The sequence below is a fragment of the Suncus etruscus genome, chromosome 8 (genome assembly GCF_024139225.1).
Source record: "Suncus etruscus isolate mSunEtr1 chromosome 8, mSunEtr1.pri.cur, whole genome shotgun sequence".
NCBI classification, from domain to species: Eukaryota; Metazoa; Chordata; class Mammalia; order Eulipotyphla; family Soricidae; genus Suncus; species Suncus etruscus.
The window spans coordinates 123,800,425-123,827,819 of NC_064855.1; the positions used below are offsets into that span (position 1 = coordinate 123,800,425).

General features: G+C 54.8%; 2 protein-coding genes across 2 annotated transcripts; one reads left to right on the forward strand and one right to left on the reverse strand.

Moving 5' to 3' along the window:
- On the forward strand, window positions 1-1,521 carry LOC126016020 (collagen alpha-1(II) chain-like). Its single transcript, XM_049778532.1, has 4 exons — window positions 1-315; window positions 401-646; window positions 915-1,022; window positions 1,372-1,521. Exons 1-4 carry the CDS (start codon window positions 1-3, stop codon window positions 1,519-1,521), a joined length of 819 nt encoding a protein of 272 aa, XP_049634489.1.
- LOC126016021 (uncharacterized) lies at window positions 1,482-26,764 on the reverse strand. Its single transcript, XM_049778533.1, has 6 exons — window positions 26,754-26,764; window positions 26,515-26,582; window positions 25,539-25,695; window positions 25,437-25,492; window positions 1,716-2,115; window positions 1,482-1,610 (listed from the first exon to the last, which is right to left on the reverse strand). Exons 1-6 carry the CDS (start codon window positions 26,762-26,764, stop codon window positions 1,565-1,567), a joined length of 738 nt encoding a protein of 245 aa, XP_049634490.1. The 3' UTR covers window positions 1,482-1,564.
- Between the last annotated feature and the right edge of the window lie 631 nt (window positions 26,765-27,395).

Sequence of the window (27,395 nt, forward strand, 5' to 3'; positions counted from 1 at the left end):
ATGCTGCTCTGGTGCCAGTGTGGGCAGAATGGACCGCCCTGTCCTGGGCCCTCCGGGGTCCTGCCCACCTGCATCTCCTCCGTGTGCCCCCACGGTGGACTCTGGCCCGTGGGCACGGTGCCCGGTGCCGGGCCAGGCGGCGGTGGGAGGCCTGGCCGGAGCCGGCGGGCAGTGACCCGGTTCCCAAGCAGGCTTCCTGCTGCCGTGCCTGGGCCTGTGTGGTCCGAGTGCTCCGGGATCAAGGGCTCCCCGGGCTCCCGCACCTGCGGCGCTCTGGGCTCCTTCAGGAATGCGCTGGAGCTTGTAATCAGCTTTGTGCGCCATTGAGCGCTCGGCTGAGCGAAACTCCAAAGGCGGCGCTGAAAGGCGGCCAGCATGGGGCGGCTCTGGGCCCTGCCAGATTCCAGCGGCGCCGCACAATGCCGCCCGGCCCCGCTCCGAGAGCCGAGAGCCCGGAGAGGAGCGTTTGTTCCCAGATGAATGGCCGGCCAGCGGCTGCCTCCCACGCCCGCCCTCGCCCTGCCCAGGACGCCCCCCTCCCCTGGGCTGCCAGATGCCCTCCCCGGCCGTGCTGGAGTCTGTGCGCCCCAAACAGGGAGACCCAAGGAGCCCGGAGTTCAGGGCCCCCTCGCAGTCGGGACCCCAGGCAGCCTCGCACAGAGCAGGCCCGGCCCTGTAGGAACAGCCCTGTGGGAGTTCACCCCACCCACTCTCCAGATCTCAGCGTCCCTCAGGCCTCAAGCGGGGATGGGGGGGCAGGCTGGACACTGCTGGTCCTAGGCCAAAGGAGCTGCCAGGGCTCGGCCCCTGTGCAGGCCCCTCCGCTCTGAGGGCCCCAGCCTGTTGGCGCCAAGGGTGCTCTTGTGGGCCTGAGGCTTGGCCCTGTCCTTTGTCTCCCCCTGTGCCCACTGGAGCCTCTGCTGCAGGCCCTGAGCACTGCCTTGCTAGAGTCTGCGGGCCCCCTCCGCGGCAAAGAGGGCGACCCCAGCTCTGCGGGGTTCCAGCAACACCCACGTCAGCCTGTGGGGCTCTGGCTCCTGTGTGCTCAGAGGGAGCCCATTGGCAGGGGGTGGAGGTAGTGTCCAAGGCCTGTGACAGTGACAAGTGGGGAGGGGCGGGGGAAAGGGAGGGGAGGGGAGGGAAGAGAAGAGGAGGGGTAGGAGAAGAAGGGAGGGGAGGGGAGAAGAGGGGAGAGAGTGGAAAGGGCATGGGGAGAAAAGAGGGGAGGAGAGGAGGGGAGAGCAGGGAAATGTAGGGGGGAGAGGAGAGAAGAGCAGGCTTCCCTTGAGAGTCCCATGCAACCCTGCTCCCACAGCCCAGTCCTGGCCAGTGGGTCTGAGATCCAGCTCTGCATCCCCCCTTTCACCCTAGGGACCCAGTGGCCCTCCGAGCTCACCCGGACCCGGGGTGGTCCCACTTCCAGAGCTCTGCTTCCTCCTCCAAGGACCAAGTCAGGACCAGCGTCACTGGGAAACGAGCGCAGCTAGTGAGACTTTATTCCGGGCGTGTGCCGTGCGATAAGGTTCTCCCGGGGCCTGGACAGGCCAAGCCGCTGCTCACAGTCCTAATCTTGCCGGCACAGTCGGCGCAGGGCCTGTCCTGGAATCTCCCTGCAGCAGGCATGCGGGAGGGTGGGCGTGTGGGCCGTGATAAACGGGGCTAATTACCCGCATTTAGGACAGCATTGCAGGGGATCAGGGTTACAAATCACCCACCGTGCCAGGGAGGGCACGACCCCGTGAGAGACAGGCCGCTGAGAGGCTGCAGGGAGATGCATGGCGAAGGGCCCTCGCCTCTTCCCGCTCCGCTGTGGGCTCCGAGGCCACGGCCATGGCTCTTCCTTTAAGTGGCCACCAGCCTTGACCGGCTTGTTCTTGTGTCCCCTCAGTGCAGATCCTTGTGTCTCCTCCACTGGTAAGAGAAGGCTGAAGTCGCAGTCATACCTGTCTGGGCGGGAACGAGGAACCCCAAAGCACCCTGGATCCGTGTGAGATGCCTCTTTCCTACCCTGAAGGGTGAAGCACAGGGATGCCCTGGCCCCGGGGCAGGTATGAGGGCGGTCGGGGGTGCCACAGTCTGTCTGCAGACAGACAGAATATTCCAAAGGGCACCCAGGTTCCTGCAAAAAAGGAGAGAACAAGAGTTCAGACCGGAAGAGCCACATGCCCACCAAGTGTCATCGTGGATGTCCGAAAAGTTTCCAGAAAACACTCCCACAGGGACTGGAGCACATCTGTTCAGCTGAGCCCCAAGACCAGCCAGGTGCCCACAGGGACGCAAACTGCTGAGATTCTGGGGTGGGACCCGGGACTCCCGTGGGCAGGAGCCAGGCATGGCCTGTCCAACACTGCCCAGCTCTGGGCAGCTCTGGGATCCAGTCTCACTCCCAGAGTTCCCAGAGGGCACAGGATAGAAAAATGGCTTGCAGACACTCATGGCGTCTGTGCCCTCCTCTGTACCACTGACTGTACTGCATAAAGGACCTGCACCCAGGGGGTGGAGGACGAGCCGCATCAGGGTCCACCCAATTCCCAGAGCTCCCACAGCACTCCACAGCCCTGCAGAACCCACGCTCTCTCCTTCACGGATCTGGAGCTGCTGCGCTGGGGTGGGGGTGGGGTTATACGGGGGGGGGGGTGTCCCTGCACGTGGCTCAGCCATCAGCCTGTGCTTTGGGGCTCTGTGAAGGTCATGGGCCGAGGGGTCTCTGTCCTCAAGCGCTGGTGACCGGCTGCCCCACGGTTCTTCCTCAAGATGCCGACCTTGTTGAAAAACAAAACCGCAAACAACCATGTTTCACAAGCCAGGGAACCGCGCAGGCTGCAGCGCAATTAGAGTGTAAAAACCGGAGGAGACGAAAAAACCATTCAGCTCACCCAGATGAAAGCGAGCGGGGAGGCGGCTATTGTCTCTGGTAATGATCCAGCCAGTGCACTGAGAGGTGGGCTGCTGCTATTTCCAGAAATCACCCAGCCAGAGGGAGAAGGGCCCCCCACCCCCACCTGCTGCCTGCTGAGCCGGCGGGTCACGGCACCCAGGAGCGCACAGAGGCTGTGCCACAGCTGCCGGCCCCGGAACCAGCCTCTTCCTGAGTCTCCACGACTCCTGTCTGTTTGCACCCCCTGACACCCCAGATTTCTTGCCCCAGGGAGCCACCAGACACAGCAGAAACTAAGCACCTGTAGAGAGGGGAGAGAGAGAGAGAGAGAGAGAGAGAGAGAGAGAGAGAGAGAGAGAGAGAGAGAGAGAGAGAGAGAGAGAGAGAGAGAGAAGAGAGAGAGAGTAGAGAGAGAGAAAGAGAGAGAGGAGAGAGAGAAAGAGAGAGAGAGGAGAGAGGAGAGAGAGAGAAAGAGAGAGAGGAGAGAGAAGAGAGAGAGGAGAGAGGAGAGAGAGAAAGAGAGAGAAAGAGAGAGAGAGGAGAGAGAAAAGAGAGAGAAGAGAGAGGAGAGAGAGAAAGAGAGAGAGGAGAGAGAAAGAGAGAGAGAAGAGAGAGAGAGAGAGAGAGAGAGAGAGAGAGAGAGAGAGAGAGAGAGAGAGAGAGAGAGAGAGAGACCGTAGCTGTAGCTGTGCTGGGGCTCCAGGAAAGCTCATTCCTTCCGATTTCAAGATGAGGGTCAACGTCCACCAGAGACATGGTCGTTCCTGTGTCCCTGGGCTGGTCACTCAGCCTGGCAACCTTAGCATGTGGGGATGGTGTGAAGGTGGCCCTCTCGGTGGCTGCATTTCCCTGTCCTGTCCAGGATATGCGTACGAGTGTGAGTGTGCACTCCCAGGGTGGGGGAGGGATGTCACCCAGGCCAGCGCTGCGGGCACCTGGCAGAGGTTGGTGGCACCCAGAGAGCTGGCAGAGCTAGGAGGAAACAGATATGGAGGCACAGACACATGGAGAGATGCAGAGACACGGAGAGATGCAGGGTTCTGGAAAGATGGGGACACTGGGAGAGGGTGTCTGTCCTCCCCAGGGCCAGTCCTCCTGCGGCCACATCCTGGCTCTCACATTCTCCAGAACCTTCCCCAGTCTGTATCGATGGCCATCAAATATTTATTCCGTGCAAGCAAACTTGGTGACCCTGCGCTGCCATGAATACCGCATTCTCATTGAATTCCCAAACAAAGCAGCCTGCACAGTGGCCGCTCATCTTCCCAAGTTGGCGTGCGGATTGGGTGTGTGTGGGTGAATGGGTGGGGAGGCCTGGCCCACTTGCTGGAAGCCTTGGGACAGCCCCGCGGGCACCTGGGAGGGACACCAACGCTGCCACTGTCTGCAGAACTGGCTGAGGGCAGCATTATCAGCATTCCCTCAGGGCAAGCTGGAACTGGCCCGAGGAAAACAAGCAGAATAATGTGTGTGTGTGTGTGTGTGTGTGTGTGTGTGTGTGTGTGTGTGTGTGTGTGTGTGTCTGCAATCATTCAGTGTGAGGGGCCCGGCTCTCACTGCAAGTTCCTTTTCTCCTTTTTAGGGGCTGACAGGGTTTTTCCTATCCGGGTCTCCTGGAAGCCCGTTCAACCACACTCTGTCGCACCCAGACACCCGCGTACACAGCCTGGTTCGGCTGGCTGTCTCGATTGCCCTCCCAGGTATGATGTGTTCAATGAGCCCACTGCTTGAAAGGTTACACATGACAAGATTTTTATGACTGCAAGTCACTTACAGCGATTTCCTGCCTGACATGACAGACCCTGGCGGAGAAGTCCAAATCTGTCTGCTTGTCACACACTCTGCTTGTCCCGACTCTCCCCTGCTCCAGACCCGGCTCACTAACTGCTGTTTTCCTTGCCTTCAATTTGCACCTGTGGGGTCTACCTCTCGAGGCGCCAGTGGGGTCCCCTGGCCTCTGCTCCAGATGGCTGCCTGTGTTCCCGCAGCTAATGCGGGTGATTATGGCATATTTACTGTAATTTATAAAAATCACAGGAAACGACATTTATTAGTCACCGACGTCACTTTTTCTGTCTCGCATACAAATCCCAGGGGAACCGATTTTCCGAGACCAGTCGCTCTGCCTTTGCAGGCTCTAGGCGCTCCACCTGGGCCGTGCCTGGAAGAGGCCAGAAGGGGCTGCGGGACCAAAGTTCTGGAGGGCCGGAGAGTCCAGAGCTCTGTGTGGCCACACGAGCTGTGGGCAGTGGCACTGGTGGCCGGGTACAGGCTCTAGGACTGGATTTTCGGCCTACCCTGAGGGGAGGGTGTTGATGTCTTAAAGATGGTCCATTTGCCTGGTTTGGGGGCAGTGGGCTAAGGGCACATGCAGGACACACTGTCCTGGCCAGCGCCTGCCCACCTGTACCACTACACTGCGCTCCCTGAGGTGCTCCACTATGGGGCTCAACTCAGGGCAGTGATTGCCTCCACATGTGTGCACACAACTTGCATAGACATATACACGTACACATATAGACACGCAATGCATGAACACATATGAGACCCAGACGTTGCCGGGTCTCAGAGTCTGAGCATCTGTCCCTGTTCTGCTCTCTCCCCCCCATGTCGCCATGAGTCAGAAGAGCTGGTTTCTGGTTTTCCCTGATTTTTCACCCTACAAATCCAGGGGTCCATCTCCAGGCAAGGGGAGGCATTTCTGGAGTCTGCACCATCTCTTCCATGACCTGAGTGGGAAGTTTCCAGAGCGGAGGAGGCCGAGGACAAACATGTTCAAGCACTATTAGGACATTGTTAGAGACACGATCAAGAGAGACAGATATGAGGCACTGGTGAGCTAAGTTCACGAGGCACAGCTGAGATGTGACAGACATGACTCTGACATGACTCAGACATGACTGTGACATGGCTGAGACATGACTCAATATGGCTGAGACACAACTGTGACATGACTTGACATGGCTGTGACATGACAGACATGATTTTGACATGAGACATGGCTGAGACATGACTTGACATGGATGAGACATGACAGACATGATTGAGACATGACAGACATGGCTGAGATATGAAAGGCATAACTGTGACATGGCTAAGAATGGACTGAGAGGGGACTGTGGCATGCATGTAACATGACAGACATGAACATGACCTGGCTGAAACATGACTGTGACATACATGTGACAGACTGAGACTCAAGAGACTGTGGCTATGGTCCCATGAGCCAGGACTCTCAGCTTCCAGAGAAGGACAAGAGGGTCTGACACACAGAGGAGCACTAGGGAGGCCCAGACAGGACAAGAAACCTCACTAAGTGCTGCCTTAAAGTCATGCAGGGTGCTGGGAGGGGTCTCAAGGGAATGGGGCAGCACCAGGAACTCTGGGACAGCAGAACCAGCTTCTCATTGAGTCGGGCTGTGGCAGGGTATTTGGGGTTGGGCGTCGGCAGCACAGCATTGCTGCATCAGAGGAGGCAACCGAGAAGGGACCAGAATGAAAAAGTCCGGGGCTGGTGAGGGGGAACAAGGCTCCAAGGAAGAACTTTCCAAAACTAGGCTTTAGGTGAGACCACAGGAAAAGGCCTCAGGACATAATTCTGCAGGACAGTGAAGCCTTGTGCAGCCCCACAGGAAGAATATCACCCTATGAAGGCTATTTCTGGTCACCGAGTGCCCAGGAGAGTTATACCATCTCTGCTGCCCCATCTAGGAGATTCCATGCCAGGGAGCCCCAGAGGAAATGGCAGCATCTTGCTCAAGACCACAGTCCCCACAAGACAAAGTCATGCTTCTGGCTCAGCTTTCCCAGGAGATGATGCTGGGCCATAGCAGCAAGAGGCAAACTACTTGGTGCTGTCAGATCCCCACCCATGGCCCATAACTGTGACCCATGTTCATAACCCTACATCCATGGCCTGTTTCTGTGGCCCACATCCGTGGCCCATGTCCATGGTCCTATGTTCATAGCCCTGTATAGCCTGTGAGACAGAGCTGCAGGACCTCTGCGTTGGTGAGCCTCACCCTGTCCTGAGGCTGGGCACTCAACATCAGCCTGGGATTGGGTGCCTGCCCCTCCCTGGGGCCAGCAGCATGCCCGACTGCGTCCATATGCCCTGGCCATTCTCAGTTAGGTGGGGGTCCCCCACAATCGGCTCGTGGAGCCCAGGTGACAATCCTATTCTGGAAGGTTTTGCAGCGGAGCCTGAAACCAGGGTATCACGCGCCTCAGGGATTCTTGCTCTCACCCAAGTTTCTCTTTCTCGCAAGCTCAGGGACTAGGCTTGGATGCACAGCTGTGGACCATGGCTTTTCCTGCCTGAGTACCCTCACGGAGCCATCTCTGAATTCCCACAGTGTCTGTCTCTTTGGCACTGCTTCCTTAGGCAAGTCACAGGGGGTTGGGGAGAGGGCCCCCACAAAACCCGGTATAGGGCAGGTGCTCACTTCAGGCTTGCACTTAAGTCCAGAATATTCTTTTCTTGGGCCTCACTAGTCTTCCTCATGACACCATTATCAGAAAGAAGCACCCAGAACTTGTGCTCAGAGGTTCTTGGGCTCAATGGAAATGGTCTGAGAATGAGCCCTGTGACCAGGCCTGTGAAGAGATGGAGGAACTGTTTCTTTCTTTTCCCCCATTGCTGCAGTGATGGGGCAGTGCCACATCCCAGTGCCCTGGGACACACAGCCCTATGCCCACAGCTCCTCACGGCGTCACCTAAGGAAAGTCACGTAAGCCCAAAGTGAGCTGTGTGTGTAGCGGAGACTCTGTAGCAGCTAGTGTTTTCTGTGGGGTCTCCTGTGCTCTGGCCTCTGACCAGCCTCTGCCTGACATGCAGCTGCCAGAACACAGGCTCCTCTGCCACCTCTCTCCGCAGTCATCCCAGCCCCAGCCGAGGCCCGGGGTATTTTCAGGCAGGTCAGACCCAGGAGACCTTTGTCCTTGACACCTAAGTCAGCGGTGAGGTCACCAGGCCAAATACCTAGAATTTTACCTGTAAATTTGTCCCAGACAGAAATTGAAGGATGTCAGAGCAGAGAGCCAGTCCATGAACTCTGAATGCCCTCTTCTTCCCACCTTGATTTTGTTCCCTGGGCAAATGTTCCTGAGCTGGGAAAAATCACTATTCCAATGTTCTTTTGCTTGTTTGATTTGACCCACACCAGGACAACCAGGAGACCGTGTGGCTCTGAGGACCACCTCCTGGCTCCCTCCTGCTATACCAGCCCCGACCACCTCGCTGGCCCATGCAGCCAGCAGCTCTCAGGAGAAATTCCCATTTGTGCTTTGTCTTCTGGTCACAAAGGGGAAACCTGGCAACAGGCCAAACGTCTACCTTGGAGAAGGGACGAGGCCAGACACACCGTGAGAGTCACTTGTGGGGAGGATAGAAGCCAAGGGGGCACTTCTCCCTCCTCCCCAGGCTTGCCAAGTTCTGAGCTCAGTCTCAGTAGGGCCGAGTTGGAGAAAAAGCTGCCCACACAGGCAGCTGTGTCTCAGCACGCCAGGCTGGCCTATAGGGAAGTGAGCCCTCGTCAGGATTGAGCCTGCACCCCGCAATGAGGTCAGGGAATCTGGACAGCAGGCAATGTGGTGACTTCGATGTGCACTGGACAATAGAGGAATTCACAATTGTTTAAGGATGAGGAAGATGTGAGGAAACAGTTCAGTGAACGCCGTGGAGTGACAGTTTTTCACACGACCGCCGTAAACAGAAGATTCAAACGGAAACACGGACATATTGTGGGGACAGACGGAGGAGGAAAGTGGCTGAAAAGGAACATATGGGAACTCAAAAACTGAGAACACAACTGAGAGGCAAGCATGCCAGTCACCTGCCAACTCCCAGGGCCAGTCTCGGTAGGGGTCCCAACAGGAGCCAGATCCAGAACGAGCCACTCGTGAAGCACTAGCCTACCCAGGCTCCCTCCAAGTCAGTCGGGCTTTACGGAACATTGCATGGACTCAAGGTAAGAACCCAGATTTCTAGAACACTCCAGCCACTTGACATGCCAGTCTGGCCACCCTGAGTGGAAGAAACTTAGTTCAGGAGGTCGGAGAGAAGGTGTCTAGACATGTCCCTAGTCCTGATTGCCTTCAGATCTATCTTCTGTATCGACAGGCTTCATGCCACTGCCATAGGCAGAGTGACCCATCAACTCCACTGAAAGTAACCTCCCCCCTGGTGAAACTCAAGAGGGGGAATCCTCAGCTGGCTGGAGAACTCTCGTGAGGACAGGGAAGTCTGATCTGACTGAACAACAGCCTCTCGAGGGTTCTCGAATATTCCTGAGCATGGTGGTTGGCTGCAAGTTTTTTGCGAATAGTTGTTCCTGAGATGCATTCATTGCTCAAACAGGGATCCCAGAGGACAGGACCTCCCTCGCCGGAACGCACCTTGGGTGGACATGGTGGGTGTTCTCGGGCAACTAATGAGACCCATTCGAGTGCTGCCAAACTTCAAGTCAACCTCATTATGGGAGCTAAGGCCCACGGGAAGAGTCTCGGGACCTACTTCGACTAGGACTTGGGTTTGCTGAAATAAACCTTCGTTGCGGTGGGAAGTGAAGCCCACTCGTGTCTGTGCATGGAGGTTTGCTCTGTGGGAGGCTGGTTGGCTAAGTCTGGACCTGTAATTCTGTTTCATGTCCATGATGGGATCACCTGGAGCTACTGCTAAATCCCCAGGCTCATCTGGGATCTTGGCTTATACATCAGAGCAGCCAGGAGTAGAGCAGCTGTCAGCACAGCCATGTGTGTTTTGAGAAAACATCAGCTTTTTCATTTATTCTCGACCAGAAACTGATCCCTCAACAAGAGCTTCTGCATGTCTGTCCAGATGGAGGCGTCCGACCTGATTTGCTGCAAGGGACTAGATCAGGTGATGGGCTATCGTGGTTCCACTAGACTTGCTATGGGGGTGAACATGTGTCCTAGCCACATCTACTTTCTCCAGAGAGAAGAGACTGATGTGCTCAGGTTGGTATCAGGCCCACACGGGCTTCCTCTTTCTTGGCATTTCTGAACGGGACCATGAGGTGCTCCACAATTCTGTGGACTGCTAGGTCCAGGCAGCTCCTTGGATAGTCAGAGCAAGAGGGCCCCAATGGATTTGTCCTGTGTTGGAATAACTGGTCTTCTCTCTATTCAGGGTAATAATAGTATAATAATATATTATATATATAATAATTATTATTGGTTTTGGGGCCACACCCGGCAGTGCTCAGGGGTTACTCCTGGCTCTGTGCTCAGAAATCACTCCTGGAAGGCTCGAGGGATCGTATGAGATGCCTGGGATTGAACCTGGGTCTGTCCCGAATCTTCTGCATGCAAGGCCAATGCCCTACCACTGTATTATTGCTCTGGCCCAGGATAATTCTTTTTGTTGGTGCTTGTCGCTCATCGGATGGAAGCACCTTTGGATGGAAGCACCCTTTGAATTGGTGCCTTAGACCACCTGTTCTCCACCCCAGGGTGTGGTCTTGGCTTCCCAATAAAGACCCCGGGTCTCAGGGGGTCCGCTTGCAATTTTGATTTCCCACCACTGAGCTGTCTGCCTCTTAGAAGCAGAAGACTTGCATGTGGAAGTTCCTAAACCTGTTTTATCTCCGTAACCACGTGTGGATTATTTCCTGTGTCCGAGTTTGCTTCCAGAGCCGTGTCTCCCAAACCCCCTGAGATTGGAGCAGGAGGCTTCTGCTTCAGTCCTGCACTCCCTTTTCAGAAAACAAACACCTTTCGGTGTCCCCATGCTCCTTCTTTAATCAACAAACCCAAAGTGCCCCAGTTGTCCCCCAAGGACAACTGCCTATTGTCATTTGTTTGTGTACCCCATTGGAAAGCTGAGAAGAAAGGTCAAGTCTGTGCACCCCAGGAGTTAGTGCCCCCAACAGCATGGGGTGTAGCTTCCCTCTCAGTGTGGCCTCGGGCAGCTACCTCCACCCCCATCTCACCTGTGAGTGGACGCTGGCATTTCTCATGATGTCTGTGGAGGGCTGATGAAGATGGTGGTGAGGCATGAGGTGGGGGCGACAGAGTAGGCGTAGTTGGGACCAGCGGTCTTAGTGATGCTGGTGGTAACAAGGATGGTAGCGTTGGTGCCAGATCCAATGACTAAGGAGGTGAGGAGACTGATGGTAGAGGTGTTGGTGGAGGTCCTGGTAGTGATAAGAGCTGTGGTGGTTGAGGGGTCGTGGAGTGGGCCTGGGGGCAGCGGCATGGGTAGAGGTGGTGGTGTTGGGTAGGGGTGTTGATGTTTAAGATGGTTCTGGAGGGGCTGGCAGTGTTGGTGGAGAGACAGGTGCAGGAGGTGTTGGTGCAGGTGCTGACGTTATTGGTGGGGTGGAGGAAGTGATGGTGCCGGATACTGATGGTGGAGATGTTGATGTTGAGCTATTGGTGGGGCAGGTATTGGTATTATTGATGGGGCAGTAGAGCAAGTGTTGGTCATGTTGGATGTCAACAGTGGAAGTATTGAAGGGATTTGATGTGGAGGCATTGGTGTTTTGGTGAGGGTATTGTGGCGAAAGTGCCAGCATTGTTATGGTCATGATAGAGGAAGCATTGGTGGTGCTGGGTATTGACGGTGGTAGCGGTGGAAGTGTTGGTGGAGCTGCTGGCATGATTGGTGGGGCTGTAGAGGAAGTGTTGGTGGGTGTATTGGTGGAGTGTTACTGGGTGTGTTGTGGGAGGGGGTGTGGTGGAGGTGTTGGTGGGGTGTCTGCTGCAGTGGTCGTCGTCACTGTGGCCTGCATTTCCCAATCACGATGAGAAGCCTTTTACTAAACCATTTCTGCACAAGGCCTCTGCTCCCTGCCACCTCGCACTCTCTTTCCTGTCCTGGGTCGCACACCTCTCCCGTTCCTGGCTGAGGGTGTCCCATGCTGTGGCGAGGGGTGGTGGGGAAGGAGCATTCATGGTCTCGAGGGACCCAGGCTGGTCACTGGCCCGATGGACTCAGGTCTTTGGTCTAAGCTGAGGCTGAAGCAAGTGTCTGAGGCCCTGGGACTCTGTGAACCCGAGTAGAGTGCAGAAGAGAAGAAGGGTATCTCAGGGCTCTGACACATGAGGTTCTAGATAATCAGAGTAGCTCAGTACCAGGCAGGCACACAGTTGCCCCAAGATGGGGCCTGCACCTCTGTCAACCCCAACAGAACTGCCCAGCAGGTCCACAACCAAGCCCAGTGTCCATGGGAAAAGGCTGAGGCTTGCCAGTAAGCTGCGGAGAGGAACCCACCCCGGATCAGCCTCCCTGCTGGGGAGGCCCCAGGGCTCTAGGCGGGTTGTACCAGGCCTGAGGGGGAGAGGGTGAGGCCAGGCCTAGATTCAGACCCGGATGCCAGGGCGGGAGGACGGCGCTGTCCAGAGGGGGCCCGAGTGACACCCATCGCCCCTTACCTGCCCTCCCACAACCCACCTGCCACAGGCAGCTGCAGTCCCTAACGAGGAGGGCACCAGACACTCGGCCGATGTCACAGGCAGTTCTTGAGGTGCCCAATCAGCTCCTGACACCCATTCCAGGGGCAGGTAAAGGCTGCTCAGACCGTGGCAGGAAACCTCTGACAAGAAAGACTGAGGCCAGGCAGGAAGGCAGCTCACATCACGGCAACCGCCTTCAGGCACGAAGCCCACAGGCACCGGCATGAATGGTGTAGGGGGGCTGTTCTGGGACACCTCAGAAAAGGCAGCCTCTGGCACACGACCAGACAGGTGAGGAGCACTGTGGCAGGAGTACAAGCCACAGAAGCTCGATGACCAGACCTGCAAACTCGACCATGTGTCTGTGAAGCCACCGGCATGAGGATCTTTAAAGAGAAGGGCCAGAGACAGCTGGGGAGAGGCGCATGTCTTGCATGTGGCCAAGCCTGGCACAGGTCTCCAAAGCCCTACCCCAGAGCACAGAGCCACGAGTGAGTCCTGACGGCTGGGCCAGGAGTATTGAACAAAGAGCCAAGAGTGAGTCCTGAGGGCAGAGCCAGGAGCAAGTCCTGAGCAGTACTGGTGTGGTAAAAAAAAAAATAAAGAAGAAAGAAAAAAAGGAAGGAAGGAAGGAAGAAAGGAAGGAAGGAAGGAAGGAAGGGAGGGAGGAAGGGAGGGAGGGAGGGAGGGAGGGAGGGAGGGAGGGAGGAAAGAAAGGAAGACAGACAGAAAGAAAGGAAAGAAAGAAAGAAAGAAAGAATGAAGGAAGGAAGGAAGGAAGGAAGGAAGGAAGGAAGGAAGGAGAAAGAAAGGAAAGGAAGGAAGACAGACAGAAAGAAAGAAAAGAAAGAAGAAAGAAAGAAAGAAGGAAGGAAGGAAGAAAGAAAGGAAGGAAGGAAGGAAAGAGAAAGAAAGGAAAGGAAGGAAGACAGACAGAAAGAAAGGAAAGAAAGAAGAAAGAAAGAAAGAAAGAAAGAAAGAAAGAAAGAAAGAAAGAAAGAAAGAAAGAAAGAAAGAAAGAAAGAAAGAAAGAAAGAAAGAAAGAAAGGAAGGAAGGAAGGAAGAAAGGAAGGAGGGAAGGAAGGAAGAGGGAAGGAAGGAAGAAAGGAAGGAAGGAGAAAGAAAGGAAAGGAAGGAAGACAGACAGAAAGGAAAGAAAGAAAGAAAGAAAGAAAGAAAGAAAGGAAGGAAGGAAGGAAGGAAGGAAGGAAGGAAGGAAGGAAGGAAGGAAGAAAGAAAGAAAAATAAAAGAAAGGTGAATCCAAAGTCAATGGGCAAAGGGACAGAGAAAGAAGAGAGACAGGAAGAAAATGTGTTTTATTTGGATGACACCCAAATAAAGTGCTCAGAATTTTCTCCTGGGGCCAGAGAGATATTGCAGCAGTAGGATGTTTGCCTTGCACGTGGCCGACGCAGGATGGACCAGAGTTCAATTTTGTCGGCATCCCATATGGTCCCCTGAGCCTGCCAGGAGCGATTTCTGAGCGCAGAGCCAGGAGTAACCCCTGAACACCACCAAGTGTGCTCTCCCCCATAAAAAGAATTTACTCCTGGCTCTGCTCAGGGATTAATCCTAAAGATCTTGAGAGGCCACAGGTGTGTGTGTGTGTGTGTGTGTGTGTGTGTGTGTGTGTGTGTGTGTGTGTGTGTGTGTGTGTGTGTGATTGAAATCAGGGATTTCAATCAGGGATTGAAACTGGACCAGCCATGTGCGAGGCAAGTGCTTTACCCACTGCTGGATCATTGATCCAGGCCCGAGAAGAAATGTTGACTTAGGAAACACTAAGTCCGTGAAATAAAAATCAGCAGGGTTTTGAAGACATATATCTGCATATCTTCTGTGACACACATGCTATACACCAGTCTTATATACCCAGGAGACAAAATAAATCCCAGAACAGAAAAGTTGATTGCTGGAAATCAATCAGTATAATACTAAAAGAAGCTCTCCAAAAAGTGGAAGAGGAGAGAGAGGAAGGTACGAAACAGGATCAAAGGAAGAGGTGAGAGAGAGGTGAGAAAGAAGTGAGTGGGATTATGAGAATCAGAATGGAGGAGAGAGAAGAAAACCACAGAGAAACAAGTCAGAAGTCACAATGAAGGGAATGAAGGAGGGAGGCAGATAGGACTTTTGGGAATAGATCCTAAGGACGCAGACTGGAAGAAAATACAGGGGTTGAGGTCGCTGGGATCAGAGTGTGTCACCTGCCGAGTCCTGCTGAGAGGCTGAGGGTGAGAATAAGGGACAGTACAAGGATAGGGTCCAGTCAGGAATGAGGCCCAGTCAGTGTCGAGCACCAGTCTGCTCCTTGCCCCCTCATGCAGTAAGGTAAGGAAAAAATGTCCAGTCACTGTGCTGTCAAAGAAGAAATAAAAACATCTTTGTTGACTAATGCAGGATTATCTGTTGCAAGAAACCTTACAAAATCTAAAAATATAAAATTACCAAAACTAATGAGGAGTTGGACAAGATCAAAGAGTCAACATCAAAGTTAAAAAATGATTGTATGGAAAAAAAAAAAGATTGTATGTGGCCAGAGAGATAGCACAGCAGTAGGGCATTTGCCTTAGACGCAGAAGGATGGTGGTTTGAATCCCTGCATCCCATATGGTTCCCTGTGCCTGCCTGGAGGGATTTCTGAGCATAGAACCAGGAGTAACCCCTGAGCGCTGCTGAGTGTGACCCCAAAACAAAAAAAGTGATTGTATATCTATATATCAGTAATAAAAAAAACAGAATCAACATCCTGAAAACAGCAAGATTTAAAAGAACAAAACCTGGGGCCAGAGAGATAGCACAGCGGAAGGGTGTTTGCCTTGCATACAATTGACCCGGAGGGACGATTGTTGAGTGCAGTCAGGAATACCCCTGAGCGCCTCTGGGTGTGGCCCAGAAATCAATCAATCAATAAATAAATAAAATTTAAAAAAATAACAAAATTCAACATGAAATAGTCTAATAAGTATGTCAAAAAACGTGTAAGCTCTCAACACTGAAAAACAGAAGACTCATTAAGAGAAGTTTAAAAGAACATAAATGAAGGGAGATATATAATGGGGCTGGTATATTTGAAACTCAATATAGTTAAGTGATCTACTTTCACACACACACACACACACACACACACACACGCACACACACACACACACACAAGAAAAAACCTGGATTCCATGAAATTTTAATTAAAATGCCAAAGTCTCTTCTGTCTAGAAGGGTGGATTTAATCTACACTTTATATAAAAAAAGGCAGAGGGCATAGGAGAGTTGAAATAAATTTTTAAAAAGACGAAAGAAGTTCAGGGATTTGCAGCCTGTGTAAGCATTCAAGACGCGTCACAATGCAGTAATCAGCATGCATTGTGCCAGCATGCAGATGAGCCAATGGATCAATGATCAGGGACCCAGTCCAGAAGCAGGCTCGGATGTGAAGCTGATTTTCAATAAAGGGGCCGAGGAGACGTCACAGGCAAAGACTTGTCATTAAAAATAAATACTAGGAAGAAAACCCAGTAGTCATCTGCAAGAAAAGCAAGAGCCCCCCCACCCCCCGGCCTGGCGCCTTGTAGGAAGGATCATTCCCAAGAAATACATCATTAGCTTAAGCTTGAGCTGGGCCCAGAGCAGAACATCACTGTGGTCAGTGTGAGTGCCGGTGTCTACCTCTGAGCAACCATGACAATAAAGTCACATGATGCCCACATCCTTGGTAGGTGGCTGGTACAATCTGTCGATAATCCCTAAATTAGTGAGGCCGTGATCCAGTCCTCATAATCTGCAGGTGACGCTGTCAGGCTGGGTGGCTCGATGCAGAAGAATTGCCCCCAGTGCCCTTGAATTAGGCACTTAGATGTCATACAAGATTCTCCAGCTTTTCAGAGAAAAATCAAACCGCTATAACTAGACCTCATCAAAATATGGAACTTTACTTCCTCAAAAGATACAAATGACCCAAAAAAGACAAGCCACAGACTGAGTAAACACGGACCAACAGTCAGTTCTCTCGTAGGCAGAGTATATCAGGAGCCCAAAGTCAGTCACAGAAAAGACCGTGTCCATGTGCACAACAGAGTCTTGTGTCGGGAAGAAGGAGGCCCGGCCAGCTGTGAAGCGTGAGCTGGTGCTCGAGGAGGCAGGACGGTGTCAAGCTAGCCAGGCTGGTGGGTTCGATGAGCGGCATCCCTAGGGGGCTATTAGGCCAGGCAGACACCCCAGAACCCTGCTCTGTGTTTCTCCGGCCGGCGGACACAGCTGTGCAGGAGCCGATGGACACCGCCTGAAGGTGCACAGGCACCTTCAGACAGAGGGATGGGTAGGGGACGGACACATATGGAAGGGGAAGCACCCCTGAAGAAGTAATCAGCTGGGCAGTTGCTCCTCTTGTGGCAGCTGCCCCCCCCCCCAGCTGGTGAGGGGTTCAGGGAGCGAGAGGGTCGGGGCAGTCAGAGGAGAGAGCCTGAAACTCTGGGGGCAGCCAGGACTTGATGGTCACAGAATGTGACTGAGAATAAACTTGAGGGACAATGTCTGCCCTGCAGCCACATAGCCAGCGGTCTGACTTCCCAGAGTCCCAGCAAATGCTGTGTACTTGCGCTAGTGGCACAGGGAGTTCTCCTGGGCACGGGCCTCCAGCAAGCTCCTTGTTACTTGTTACCCCTTGGATCTCTCTTTCCCTGTGCCCAGAGGACTGTTGGATTCACCCCACCTGGACATGTCCCTTCCTCATAGCACTCTTCACACTGTTGTATTTCTTGGCCTGAATCAGGTCCTTGGTGTGTATGTTCTGGTCATGGTAACTCACATGTCTGAGCAAAGCGCTGGGTCCGAGAGTGAGCGCTGTTTCCGTAGCCACAGGCAAAAGGCGGGTAGTGCCAGCCGATGCCGGCCCAGTCTGCTCTGTTCATCCCAGGGCCCAGCCTGGCATATGTCCTCCGGTCTCGGAAGTAAAGGCAGGTCTGGCCTCTCATCACCGCCTCAGACAGCCCCACAAGACAGAAATACTGTGAAATGTAAAAAAAAAAAAAAAAAAGTGAGTTTTCTGATTCCTCTGCAAGGCATCAGTCAGTCCTACAGGGACAAGGTCCATCACACGTGAAAGAAACTATGGCTGGGAAGGCAGCTGCCACGGAGCACCCAGTGCGCGCACCCCACACATGCCAGCCCCGAGAAAGGGGGTACAGAGCCGTGAGGTGGCCCCGGTTCAGCTGAGGGAGATGTCAGGTGAGGACTTGCTTCTCACTTACAAATGAATAAATCATTCATTTCAGTCTTTCTCCTAAAATGTCTTCGCAGTTTTGAAACACTGACTCTGAAAGTTGGGCAACAGCTGAGCTGCACTTGGGGAAATGAATCAAGTCCCGAGGAATCATCAAACCAACACTTTATTTAAAAAAAAATTATCATTATTTCTTTTTGGTTTTTAAGTTACACCTGGCCATGCTCAGGGGTTACTCCTACTTCTGCACTCAGAAATCACTCCTGGTGGTGCTTATGAGACCCTGTGGGATGCCGGGATTCAAACCAAGGTCGACTGTGTGCAAGGTAAACGCCCTACCCTCTGTGCTATCGCTCTGGCCCCAAACCACGACTTTCTCATTCACAACAAGTGCATAGCTGGAAGCACCATTTATAGAAACCCAAATGAGACTGTATTAAAACCACAGCACAGCCTGGTCAGGCTGGCATTTGACACGTGACATAAGCCCTTGGAGCCAGTTGGACAACCCCATGGAAGAGCCAGAGTTTTTCCTGAGTCCCACAGTCATGGGCAGAGAACGCCCTCGGCCTCCCAAGGTGGGCTCTTTTAGTGGTTCAAGTGCCACAGGAGGAGGCTGCTGAAGACAGCCTGTGCGGGGCATGGCTGGACGTGGGTCCTGCTGCAGCCACAGAGAGAGAACCCCACAGAGCAGGCGGCTGTGTCATCCAGCCAATGGAGGACAAGGAGTGTTGGGCCGGGGGCAGGACACGAGACTGTGCTCCCAGCTGGTCTGTCACCCCACGCTCCTGTGTGGAAGGGTGCAAGTCAGGGCGGTGGTGGGCCTGGGCCTGCTGAGGTGGCTACAGCTGTTCTGGGCCGTGCAAGCTGCTTGTGCACCTTGGGGAGGATGTGGGGTAGCAGTTACATCACAGGACAGTGTCCAGGCAGAGGATCCCACAGTGCTGCAGAAATGGCTACGGTGACTTGGTTGCATCTGTGCAAAGGAAGCCACCTGTTTACTGGCGATGCACACAGGACAGCCTGTGCACTGCCACACATGTATTTCCTATGTCCTCTGTCACATGTACAGACTATAGCATGGCATGCCTTTATAGAGACACTGTCACCGTAGGGTGCACCATGATACATACACTGTTACGCACAGCCTGACACACTGTTGCATGTTCACCATCACTCAGGGGAAACTCGGCAGTCTCCTACTGTGACAGTGCACATAGGACGGTCTGTCCTGCGGTATCTGACTGCGACAGTGTGCATGACAGTAGTGGCTGTCCCCACTACAGCAGTGTATGTATGACAGTGTCATGCTGCACCCTATTGTGGTGACCAAGTGTGTCACACTACACTCTTCTGCGGCTGTGTACATGTGGCAACATATCACATTGTATCCTATTGTGGTGTACAGATGACAGGATACCACACTGTACCCTAGTATGAGGGTGACTGTGTCACAATGGATCCCACAGTTCCTACTGTGACGGTGAACACACGACAGTGTATCACACCGTATCCTATTCTAACAGTGTGCCGTGCTGTATCCTATTGTGATGGTGAACATGGCAGCACATCACACTGTCCCCTACTGTGACAGTGTGCTGTATCCGATGGTGATGGTGACTGTGACAGTGTGTCGTGCTGTATCCTATTGTGGAGTGTATGTATGAAGTATTTCACCCGTACCTTACTATGAAGGTGTGCGTGTGACAGTGTATCTTGGTGCACCCGATGGTGACAGTGTGTCTATAAAAGCACACCACACCAGTCTGTGCATGTCACAGTCTACATATGAAGTGCGTGTGTGGAGTGCACATTGGATCTGTACCATGTTCTGGTCAGCCCCCAGAGATGGCAGACATACGTCAATGTACCACTCTGTACTTTGACAAGGTGATGCAGTGTATGTGTGACCATGTAATGTACGACCCCACTTGTGAGTGCCTCTGCTGCCCCATTCCTTTGCCTTGCTCGGGAGCGGCCTCCCTTGCCCTGCAGCCATATACTGAAGCCGGAGGTGGAGGTGGGCAGCCGGTTCTCAGCCCCCTGGGACTCGGGCACCAGAGAGAGGAGTGAAATAATGGCCTGTGGGGGTCTTGAGTCAACTCCCTGTGGCTCCTACTCAGCCCAGTATAGTGGGTGGGGGCTCATTTCCCGGGGAAAACACGATGAGCCCAACACTGTCCCTCCTTCCTGCTGCCCAGATGCCCAGGGCCACAGCAAGCTCCCAGGGATGCTCAGGGCAGTTCAGAAACCAGGAGCCTCTCTGGCTGCATGGCCGGTGAGCAAGGCCGGCCCAGCCCTCCTGGTCAGGGCTCCGTGGAGGGCATTTCTGCAGTTGCCCCTCAGAAGCAGCTTTTGCACCCCCTTGCACCCCAAGGCAGAGAAGGGCCATGTCCGCAGGTATCTGCAGGCTTTAGAAGCCATTAATAAGCATGTTGGCTTTTCAGGGAATAAAGTAGAAATGGTTTTTCATTCAATCTTTGTTACTTTTTTTCAGAATAGCTGCTAAATTGTGAGGATAGAACCCTTTATTAAGTTCTTTAGATTAACTACTTAACAAAGAACTATGAACAATTTTTTTAATGGCCTGAGCATGGTAAAAAAGTTTCTAAGACACTCAGGGCATTGTAAAAAAATACGATTCAACTGGGTAATGAATTGCAGCTTATAAATGGATCTGAAATATTTTTGCTTATCTTATGACATTACAATTGAATCGGTTCATCTTAGCTGTGATTTAAAATGCAATTTGATTTTTCTACCTCTAGTTACTCGAGGTGATGTACACAACTTGGATAATCAAACTCCGGTTACCTTTAATTACCCGAGAGTTAGGTATAATTCCCCTTAATAAGTGCATTATTTAGCGTGTTACCCAAATGTCATAGCAGTTGAAACCTGGAAATACATTTTTGGCTGTACTCTGAGCTTGTGAGACTGAAATAAAGGATTCTGTTCGTTGTTCACGGGAAGCGAAATCTTACCTCCGACATCTTGTTGTGTGTGTGTGTGTGTGTGTTGGGCGGCGTGGGGGGGGGGGGGACTGTTTCACAGGGTCTGGCAGCTCCAGCATTTGCAGGGACCTGGCTCCTTCTTCCTAGGCCTGCAGTGGTTTATCTGATTCGGGTTGGGGGAATACACCCCAGCCCGGGAATTCTACCCCTTTCTCCAAAGGAGCTTTCTGCAGGGTCTTCTTGGAGACCTGAGGCACTCTGAGGTGGCACGGCAGGGCCTGGGGCCCATGGGTCTGCCCAGGCCAGGGAGCCCCAGTTGGGGTGGGGTGGGCAGTGTGGGAACACGGGGGTGGGGTGGGGGGGTGGGGATGATGATGGAGATAGAAATAATGAGGGTAGCAGCAGCGTGGGAGAAAGGCAGACAGAGTGTCCTTTCAGTCTGCGCCACCCCTCTCAGCCCATCGGCGTCTGGTTACCTGACTGAAACCCTAGCCGCTAAAATTATGAATCCTTTCACCAACAAAGACAAGGTCACTTTCTCCCCAAAAGCGTGAGTTAAAATGCACAGGTGATCCGATTCCCTGAAATAAGCTCAAAAGCGGTTTTTATAGGAATATGTCTGCTTTCCCTGCAAAATATTCCTTTCCTTTCTGTGTGTTTTCTGGGAAAGATTTTTTTTTTAAATACGATCATAGCTCTGCTCCTTCCTGTAGAAGATTCCATTCAGTGTGTTCCAGGGTAAAGGGGTTTCCTCACTATCCTCTCGTAGATTCTGTTTCCTCCCACAACCTTCCTCTGGACCTGTAACCAGAGATAGGACTTTGCATCCTCCTGGGCAGACATTTGCAGGGACACATTTTGCGGGAAGGAATATTGGGGCACAGCCTGACCCCCCAACCCCCGTTGCAGCCCTGGCATCTCGCACCGCCTTCTCCTCAGAAAGACTCTGCAAGGACCTGCTGGCTTCTGCAAAAAGATGTTTCCATTCCTCAGAACCGAGCTGAATTGAGGAACTGTCATTCTGGTCAGACTTGGGGTTTGCAGACCCTACCTACCCCAACCCCTCCCTGGTGCTCTTCCCCCGAGATGAAGCGAGTGTCAGGGTGCTACCAATGTGCTCCAGGAGGCACGGGGCTGGCCATAGAGGTGGGGGGAGGGACCATGGCTCTGAGGTAGAGGGGGCATCACTCTGCTCTTTGGGTGGCTGGAGGCACGGGGTCTGGGCACCCCACTCAGCCGTGCGGCCACTCACTGACCAGCACAAACCACAAAGTTCTAGCTCGTGTGTTGTCTCCTGCTCCTGTAAATTGTTCTTCAAGCCTTGTCTAGATGGAAAGATTAAGTAAAGGCATTTTACAAAAAGTAAATGATGCCTCCAGTCTACAACGTTGCTTTATGGGCCGGGTAGCTCAATACACAGGGATGTTGGGACCCATCTCCCCTCCCAGGGGTCCCTGTGACATCAGCACCTGAGCCTCTGGTTGCTGTGGGGCAGGTCCTGCTGCCTCAGCCCAGGCTGAGCCCTGAGGAGCTGCCACCATTGCCACAGCCTCTGAAACCATCTTAGGTGGACCTCGGGAAGCTGAGATATGGCACAGGGGCAGGGGTCAGACTTGCTGGTGGAACAGAAGGTCCTGGGGAAGCTGTGAGCCTGACTCTGAGGCATCTGGCCCAGGCTCTGCCCAGGCTGGCTGCAGAGGAAGGAGCTGAGTTTGGGGCCCGGCAGCTGCGTCAACATCTGTGTCTGTCCCAGGGCCAGGCGTGCTGTGGGTACAACAGAGGGGAGAGGACAGGCTCCTGTGTGGGGGTCTGGGGCTCTCTAGAACCTCTCTCTGGGGGTCGCAGCATAGCTCCCACTTCACTCCAATTTGGAGGCATCTTGGCCCTTCCTGCTGGCTCCAACCCCTCCGCACTCCTCTGCTGTCTGCTCTGCCCACCAGGGACACGGGAAGATGCTTCTTCCCACGTCTCTCCCAGGGGGCACCACTTCCGGGGTGCTGAGAGAGCAAACTGTCTGGGCCATCACTCTTGCCAGTCTCCCGTTGTCAACCCGGCTTCCGTTCCTCCACACTCACAATATTTCCCCATTGGGAACACGCCTGACACTGCGATTCCTCCAAACGGCAGCTCCACTGTGAATGCCTAATTCCTGAACCACACAATCTGCGGGAGGCCCCTCTCCCCGGCTGACTAGGGGGCTCCAGGATGGCGAACTCCTGGCGCTGGCTTTGTAGCGTGGCCTGTGAGCCCCTGGATAGACTGGGCAAGGGGCTGTGGGATCTCAAGGCCCAGGGGTTCCAGGCACTGAAATTGTCCCTGAAGGTGACACCTGAGTCTGCCTCACTGGCCACATCTGTGTGTGTGTGTGTGTGTGTGTGTGTGTGTGTGTGTGTGTGTGTGTTTGCGCGCGCGCATTTGCTTCCAGGGTGGCTGCCTTACTGGCCCTCAGCAACAGCACTGCACTTTCTCTATGTGTGTGTGTGTCTGTCTTTCTCTGCTTCTGTCTCTCTCTGCTCTGCCCCTCTCTGTCTCTGCCTGTCTCTCTCCCTCTCCCTTCCTTCCCCTCCCTCTCTCCCTTCTCATTTAAAGATGAAAAGCTAATTTGGAAGAAAATATGGTAATCCCGCTTGCTTGCTTTCTTTTAGCTATCAAAACAGACGATCTTTTCCTATCTTGGAAACGGATCATTTCCCAGCTCGGCTCTTTATCTGTTTGTCACGCAAACAAGTGATTCAGCAGGAACTCAGCGCGCAGCTGAGGGGACCCTCACCTACCTCCTGCCCTGCCCTGCTCTGCCCTGCTGTTCCCCAGGGCCCCTCCCCGTGAGGTGAGGACGGGGTCCCCTTAGGTCCCTCGCACTCCTGCGCTGGGACAAGCGGTTGGGTGGAGCGGGGCGTCTCCTGGTCTAGATGCCCGAGCCCCCAGCGCCCCTGCTCACACCCCTGTAGTCTCTGGGCCTGGAGAAAGGGGGACTCGGATCTTTTAGTCACACCGAGAGATCCGATGCCCCCCAACTCTGCCCACCCAGGGCCACTGCGATGATCCTAAGGTCCACGAACGAGAGGTCTGGCTCCCTAGTGCGGGTTCGTGGGGTGCGGGTCTGTCCCTTGGCCAGCGGGCCCAGCTCGGCCGGTTCCCCCACGCTTTCGGAGTGCCCCACTCGCCCGCCCACCCGCCCCTGGGCGCCCACTTGTTGCTCTCTCGCCCCGCGGCTGACCCGGGTCAGGACTCGGTCCGCTAATCCAGTTCTTCTGAAACACAAAACCCGCCCGTCCTCGGCCCGCGCGCCTCAGTCCTCTGACTCCCGCGACACCCTCCAGCGCGCAGAGGCGATCCGGGTCCGCGCCCCCCGCGCCCGCCCGCCCCCCGGCAGCCCCCCGGCCCGGCTCCAAACTTGGGCGGACAGCCGCGGGCCCGGGCGCAGCGGGCGGATGGCAGCCGGGACGCCCGGGCGGAGACAAAGGGAGGCCGGGGGCGCCGAGAGGAGAGAAAGGAGCCGAGGGGGACCGAGGGAGGCGGGAGCGCGTTGCCCGCGGAGCCGGGGCGCAGCGGGGCGCGGGGATGGGGACGCGCCCGCGCGCGCCCTGCCGGGTGCAGCGTGGCCCGAGCGGGCGGGACCCCACGGACCAGCCGCCTCCGCCGCCCCAGGGCCCCCCAGACCCGGCGAGTGCCGCTGAGGGCCCGGGGGCGGGCGGAGCGGGGTCCCCGCGGGCGCGCAGCTGGGCAGGAGCTGGAGGGAGGCGGCGGAGGAGGCGGAGATGGGGCGAGGGGCGCGGGAAGGAGCGGGATGGGGCGTCCGCACCCCCAGAGGAGCCTCCTGGTCTAGCCGAGGGAGGTGGGCCTGGGCCGGGGTAGGGATCCGGACGCTTCCCGCCCGCGCGCGCCCAGCCGCCCGCCCTGGCTCGCTCCCCGCTTTACCCCGGCCCAGGACGGGCCCACCCCCCTCGGCTGCTCGCCCCGGGGGGCCCGCGCCCCTCCCTTGCCTCCCCCTCTGGCCCGGCCTTTCAATCGCGCCGACCGGCAGGCGGGGAAAGTGGCTGCGCCAAGGCCAAGGGCGCCTTTCACTCCAAGTTTCCAGGGAGCCAAACCTATCATTAAACCCCGCCGCTGCCGCTGCTGGGGCTCTGCTCGCGGAGGCGGGGTGGATGGGGGAGCGGGGCTCCGGAAACCCGCGCGCACCAAGGCCTGCCACGTGGGGCGAGGGCGCGCGTGGCCCTGACCTCTCCGGGCGCACAGAGAGCCCCCCGCCGCCGCGCGCCCCTCCTCGGCTCCTCCTGACTTCCAACTTCGGGGTCCCCTTGGAAAGGGACGGGGTGTCCGAGCTGGCCGGCACCGGTCAGAAAAAAAAAAGACTCATAAAATTTTAGAACTAAAAGGGGGTCGGCCGGGGAGGGCGTCCCGCGAAACAGGCCGTTGCTGGCAAGGCTGCGCGCTCGGGCCCAAGTTGCGCAAACTTTGAAGCAGGTCCAGGCGCCAGGGCCGCCGCGCTCCGGCCTGGGTCCCAGCGAGGAGTGGCCCGCGCCAGCCTGAACCCGGCGAGGCGGGATTCGCAGTTGCGTTTGCTGTGCGGGTCGATTCGTTCACTCCAAGGCTGTGACGAGGCGCAGCGCTGTGGGCAGTGGACTCGAGCCCTGGACCCGGGCAGTGGACAAGGCCTCTCGCTCCCTCGCACACACACACTTTCTCTCTCCTCCCCGGCCCGCTGGCCTCGCCTTCCCAGCGGGTTCTGCAAAGAATCTGCTGCCCAGTACGCTTCTAGCCACTCTCTGACCCACGCGACAGATTCTCAGGATTACGGGAAAGGCCTCCTAAAGCTCCACGCGGTGCCTGCAGCTGGGCAGGTGGCCCGCGGCCCAGGGGGCATCTTCTAGGACGTTGCTGACCAACCCTGCCCCGCCATGTGCCCGGCTGACTGTGACACTCCAAGCCCTTTCCTCCCGAATGTCACATGCGGGACCACCGGGGCCCTCCCAGCAGACCTGAATCTTGCACGGGCAGCGACGCGTGAACAGAGACCCAGGAGCAGCACCCTACATCCCTGCAGAGGCTAAGGGAGCCGCCCGAGCCATTGCCCACCCTGGTCCTTTCAGAGGCAGCTGGGCGGGGTTGGGGGAGTCACTCCTAGTCCCAGGACCCTGAAGTTCCCCTGGGAATGAATGAGTGGCAGAGACCCCCAGTCGTCTCCGGACGCTGACGGCTTTACAAAGGACCACATTTGAGGCTGCAGGGGGAGCTGAGGAAGAGGGGCAAGCGAGGGGAGTTTATTGTCCGGCTGGAGAGCTGCCGCCGCAGTCTTTTTTGCCACTCCGCAAAGGAGCGGGCGTCCCCAGCAGAGGTACCGGCCGGGCCCCCAAAACTCACACCCGCCAAGGCAGGGTAGCGTTTTACTTCAAGCTCTTCTCAGGGGCTGCGGGCAGCTCTCCCGGCCCTGGAAGGCCCAGTGTGGACAGACAGGGAAGAGGACAGGAGGAAGGCCCTGGGTGAGCGGCAGTAACAATGTTTTCAGCAGCCTAAGGCGGGTTTGTTGTTGTTGTTGTTTTTCAAAAATATGATTTCATCCTCCTCGTTGTGACTTCATTTCAAACTTATTTGTTACAGTTTAACTTTAAATGCAATATTTAATGCTGTCAGATTACTGAAGGAAGAACAAGGTTTTACAGAAAAGTTTAAATTTCGGGGGGGGGGGAAAGCCAATCCCGCAAGGTACCCCTAACACCTAGAAAAATATTGTTGGTTTTTTTTTTTTTTAATTAAAGCATCCAACAACCTTAGCTCGAATCAGGAAGGATAAGAAGCGGCCTTGTTCTATGAGGGGATAGTCGGTGGTGGCTCCGCAGGCAGGAAAACCCACAGAATTAACTTTGTCTTTTTTTTTCCTCCAAGGAGGAAGGGACCTGGGGACCTGTGGGGCTCCTGGGATCTGGTGTTTTTCTTCCTGCACTGGCAGCTTGCTAGTGAGTTGCTGGTCCCCACATTGTGCTGCCATTTCCCTGGCCTAGTCCTGCCTCAGGGGTTCTCCTTGTTTAGTCTCAGGCCCTCAGGGTCTCCCAGCCTGCCAGCCGGAAATCGGCCATCTGGGACTCCGCAGCTCGGGGGTCCCGATTCTGTTCCTTCTTCAAACTGTCAAAGCGACAAAATGGCGCGTGACTAACTTTCTTCCCATCCCCGAAGACCCTCAGACACTCCCTGGGGACCCTCACACTTGCTTCATGCTGATAATGAATTTCTTTCTTTTCTCTTTCTCTCTCTCTCGCTCTCTCTTCCAGATTAACCAACCGCCTCTGGACTCACAAAACATGCATGGCGAATTGCGTTTCAAACGGATGGGGTTAGGGGAGGACGGAGCAGTTTTTCTCTCTTAAAATTTATTGACTCAAAACTCGATGCATCTTTTTTCTCTCTTTCTTTTCTTTTGTAAAGGAGGGTGGTCTTGCCGATGTTTAAAAGAAAGGCTTTCATTTCTTTTTTTAGGAAACTATGTACATGACTTGAATCGCCCTCCCCCCGCCCCACCACGCAACGCCTAAAATAAAAATCTCACAACGCATTTACAAGAAATAATACAAAAAAGGGGGTAGATGCGCATCAGATACAGTTTTACAAAAACCCAGAATATAATGCGGCCGTTTGTTTGAACGGGGTGTGGGAACCTCTTTGTATAAATTAACAAACCGAACCATCCCAAAGCCGTGAGGACTACCCAAAAAGAAAAGGGGGGGGGGGAATAAAATAAAATAAAATCCCGTCCCTGCCGAACCGGCCCTGGCGGCTTAGAGTCACGGTGGCGGCGGCGGCAGGACCTAGGTGGGCATCGAATGTCGCCTGCTGGGCCCGCGGCCCCCTGGGAGGCCGGGGGACCCGCCTGTCTCCTTGGTGGGTGATAAATACTGTACAAAAAGTCTCGGAAACCGCCAAGTTCAGTCAGTCCGGGGC

Excerpts from the sequence above, each read along its gene's own strand:
- LOC126016020 (XM_049778532.1), top strand. The coding sequence starts at position 1 with ATGCTGCTCTGGTGCCAGTGTGGGCAGAATGGACCGCCCTGTCCTGGG. Across the intron at positions 316-400 it reads TGGAGCTTGTAATCAGCTTT|ATTCCAGCGGCGCCGCACAA; the intron begins GTGCGCCATTGA and ends GGGCCCTGCCAG. Across the intron at positions 647-914 it reads CCTCGCAGTCGGGACCCCAG|CCTCTGCTGCAGGCCCTGAG; the intron begins GCAGCCTCGCAC and ends TGCCCACTGGAG.
- LOC126016021 (XM_049778533.1), bottom strand. Across the intron at positions 25,493-25,538 it reads CTGCCTCTGAAAGGACCAGG|GGTGCTGCTCCTGGGTCTCT; the intron begins GTGGGCAATGGC and ends GCAGGGATGTAG. Across the intron at positions 2,116-25,436 it reads CCGTGCAAGATTCAGGTCTG|CTGGGTGCCCTTTGGAATAT; the intron begins CTGGGAGGGCCC and ends TTTTGCAGGAAC.